This window comes from Triticum aestivum, unplaced genomic scaffold (assembly GCF_018294505.1).
Source record: "Triticum aestivum cultivar Chinese Spring unplaced genomic scaffold, IWGSC CS RefSeq v2.1 scaffold104975, whole genome shotgun sequence".
NCBI lineage: Eukaryota > Viridiplantae > Streptophyta > Magnoliopsida > Poales > Poaceae > Triticum > Triticum aestivum.
Genome location: NW_025243141.1, coordinates 1 through 2,981, shown reverse-complemented (window position 1 = coordinate 2,981; position 2,981 = coordinate 1). Strand labels below are relative to the sequence as shown.

At 45.4% G+C, this 2,981-nt stretch overlaps 2 protein-coding genes across 2 annotated transcripts; both read right to left on the bottom strand.

Moving 5' to 3' along the window:
• Nucleotides 1-558: 558 nt before the first annotated feature.
• Nucleotides 559-1,789, bottom strand: LOC123176951 (uncharacterized). Its single transcript, XM_044590947.1, has 3 exons — nucleotides 1,756-1,789; nucleotides 1,323-1,555; nucleotides 559-1,191 (listed from the first exon to the last, which is right to left on the bottom strand). The coding sequence occupies exons 1-3, from the start codon at nucleotides 1,757-1,759 to the stop codon at nucleotides 565-567; spliced, it is 864 nt and encodes a 287-aa protein (XP_044446882.1). The 5' UTR covers nucleotides 1,760-1,789; the 3' UTR covers nucleotides 559-564.
• A 79-nt stretch (nucleotides 1,790-1,868) lies between these two features.
• LOC123176952 (uncharacterized) lies at nucleotides 1,869-2,974 on the bottom strand. The gene is made up of 2 exons (XM_044590949.1): nucleotides 2,822-2,974; nucleotides 1,869-2,711 (listed from the first exon to the last, which is right to left on the bottom strand). Exons 1-2 carry the CDS (start codon nucleotides 2,906-2,908, stop codon nucleotides 1,869-1,871), a joined length of 930 nt encoding a protein of 309 aa, XP_044446884.1. The 5' UTR covers nucleotides 2,909-2,974.
• Nucleotides 2,975-2,981: the final 7 nt, after the last annotated feature.

Genomic DNA, 2,981 nt, shown 5'->3' with positions numbered 1-2,981 from the left:
TGCAATCTGAAGCCCTAATAACTGAATATGTGTAGAACTGGTTGTGCTCAATCCAAATCCTTGTAAGAAGTCCTTGAGTTTTTTGTGTTGGGCCTTGGGTGTGAATTTTGGTGCATTGTGTGTAACTGGTTGCTCTCCCATTGGGTCTGTTAACTGAATATATGCATTGCACCATGGCCAAAAGAAGCAACATGGGAGTGAGTTACCGTAACATATGTGTATAACTGGTTGTGCTCAATCCAAATCCATGTACCCACCCTCTGAGCTTTTGTCTTAGGTGTGGGTGTGAATTTTGGTGCTCTCCCTCTGAGTTTGTTAACTGAATATGCATTGCGTCTTTTGTCCCCTGATGATGCGGTTGACATATTTGCCGACTGAATATGTTGATTTCCTTTGTCCATGGTGTTTGTTTTGTGAATTATTTTTCTGTACCAGATATGCTGTCCAACTATATTTCGTGTCGGTTTGTGTTGATTAACAGAAACAGACACCAAATATAGTTGGACTGGTACAGAAAATACTAAATTCACAAAATACAACAAATCAAAAGGACCATATATCTTATTATAATACTACACATCCTTGTACCGAGATGTCCCACTTCTCAGAAACCAGACTGGACCATGCAACAGTAATCTCCAACTCAATGCCTCCAGTGAGTATACATGTTTGCTGGCTTATGTTGGAAAACTTGGGCTCGAAGGTCTCATTTTTTTGTGCAACTTTATTACCGGAATCTGAGTAGGCTTCCAAGACAAAATTCAGGCTTCCATGATAGTCTACAGAGACAACATTCCTTGATAGAACAAGGTAACCCTGAGAAGTCATCGGCATGGCTGTATAACGAGAATCAAGCAGCTCAATTTCCTGAGGACTGGCGTCAGGTCCAGTGACTGAGCAAGCAACTCGACCTCCGAATGCTTTAGGCCATGACCCCTCCTCTTTGACACGGACGCCCAAAATAGTCGCCTGGACTGTTTTCTGAAGTCCCTCCAAACTTAACTCTAGGGTGCAAAAGCAGTTCCTAAAGCAAACGGGGCCTTCTCTTCTGCTGTAGTAACTGCACACGCCATTCATCAGTGGCTTATCTTGAGACTTGGTTCTACCTCTTACTTTTAGTTGGATTTCCAGGACAACAGATTCCTCGCTGACAATTGCACGAGAGGGGCCAGTCAAGGTCAAAAAGGAATCCTGCAAGCATCGGCAATCACCTTATTAGCAACTGATAAACAAGAGGGCCCAGGCCAGGCAGGCATGTCCACAATATCCCCAAAATCAAACGAAGAGCATATTGATAAGATTAAGATGGTAGAGATAGATACCTCTTCATTGAGTGTCTGGCACTCACTCCTGTTGCGGGCAAACAGAAGGTTGCGATTGTGATCCACATGGTCTCGGGCAGCGACCGTGCCGTACACTGGCAACGGCCATTCCAGACCACCTCGTATTTCTGCGAGTTTGACAGAGAAGATCTGCAGGCTAGGCCCGACTCGACCATAGTGCAACGGGGTGCTCCCTGGTATCAAGTGTGTGTATTGCATGGAACTCACTGCCGCTGCATGCATCAGAACAAGATCAGTGGAAGCAGCTGTTAGAAATCTTGTAACATGAACAGGTACTAATAGATAAGCAACAAAGTAATTCCTTCCCTCCACTTCCCTTATGCAAACAAGTACGACCAAAGGTAAAAAGGAGGAAGGAAACTAGTTAACCAAAGTTCAGTAAGATAAGCAAGATGCATGCATGTTTACTCACTCATGTCTCGGAAGCAACCGAACCCATCAGAACCCCCCCCATGTCCCTTCCCAGGCATCAACATACATGGCAAAACGCTTCCGTTCGGCAGCCATCTCCTTGGCCTCAATTTTTCATTGTTCGTCTGATTTGCCTCTATCCATCTTCTCAACATCATAACCTGTGTTGGTGGCAACAGAATCTGCAGGTTCAAGTATTGACTTGTTTGGTACGAACATGGAGGTATTCGATTCATTCGCCAATTCACTGGTATCCAGACTCATCTCCGATGTCAATTTGGAGTCTATCTTCGGCACTTGCTGCTCCATTGATGCAACGTCCCAGTCCTGCTCCTCGTCACCAACACATCCTTGTACCGAAATACCCCGCTTCTCAGAAACAAGACTAGACCAAGCAACAGTGATCTCCAACTCAATACCCTTAAGTTCACAACTATCCTGACTTATGTTGCAAAGTTTGGGTTCGAAGGACAATTCTTTTTGTGCAATGGTATCACCAGATGGTAAGCAGGCCTCTAGGAGAAAATTCAGGCTCCTGTTAACATCTACAGAAACGACATTCCTTGACAGAAGAAGGTAACCCTCAGAAGTCACGGGCATGGCACTTCCACGAGAAACAAGCAGCTCAAGTTGCCCGGATGTGACGTCAATTTCACCATCAATGACTGAGCAAGCGACTCGGCCTCCCCATCCAGAAGGCCATGACCCGTCTTTGACACGGACGCCCAAAACAGTGGCCTGGACTGCTTCCTGAAGTACCTCCAATCTAAACTCTATGGTGCAGAAGCAGTTGGTAAAGAAAACAGTATCATCCCCTCTGTTGTAAGTGCACACACCAGTGATCAATGCTCTATCTTCGGACTCTGTTGTACCTCTTACTTTCAGTTGGATTTCAAAGTCAACCGATTCCTCGCACACAATTGCACGGGAGGGGCCAGTCAAGGCCAAAAAGGGCTCCTGCAAGCATCATCGATCACCTTATTAGCTACTGACAAATATGAAGGCCCAGGAAGGCAAACAATATCACCTTATTAACAAAGGTATGTATATTAAGATGGTATACATACCTTTTCCTTGAGTATCTGACACCTGCTCCTATAGCAGGCAAACAGAAGGTTGCGATTGTGATCCACGTGGTCTCTGACAGCAATCATACCGTACACTGGCAACGGCCATTCCAGACCACCTTGAATTTCTGCCAGTCTGATGGAGACGACCTGGAGGCTA

Coding starts and splice junctions, on each gene's coding strand:
- LOC123176952 (XM_044590949.1), bottom strand. CDS start 2,908: ATGATTGCTGTCAGAGACCACGTGGATCACAATCGCAACCTTCTGTTT. Junction 2,712..2,821: donor GTCAGATACTCAAGGAAAAG/GTATGTATACCA, acceptor TGATGCTTGCAG/GAGCCCTTTTTGGCCTTGAC.
- LOC123176951 (XM_044590947.1), bottom strand. Junction 1,192..1,322: donor GCCAGACACTCAATGAAGAG/GTATCTATCTCT, acceptor CGATGCTTGCAG/GATTCCTTTTTGACCTTGAC.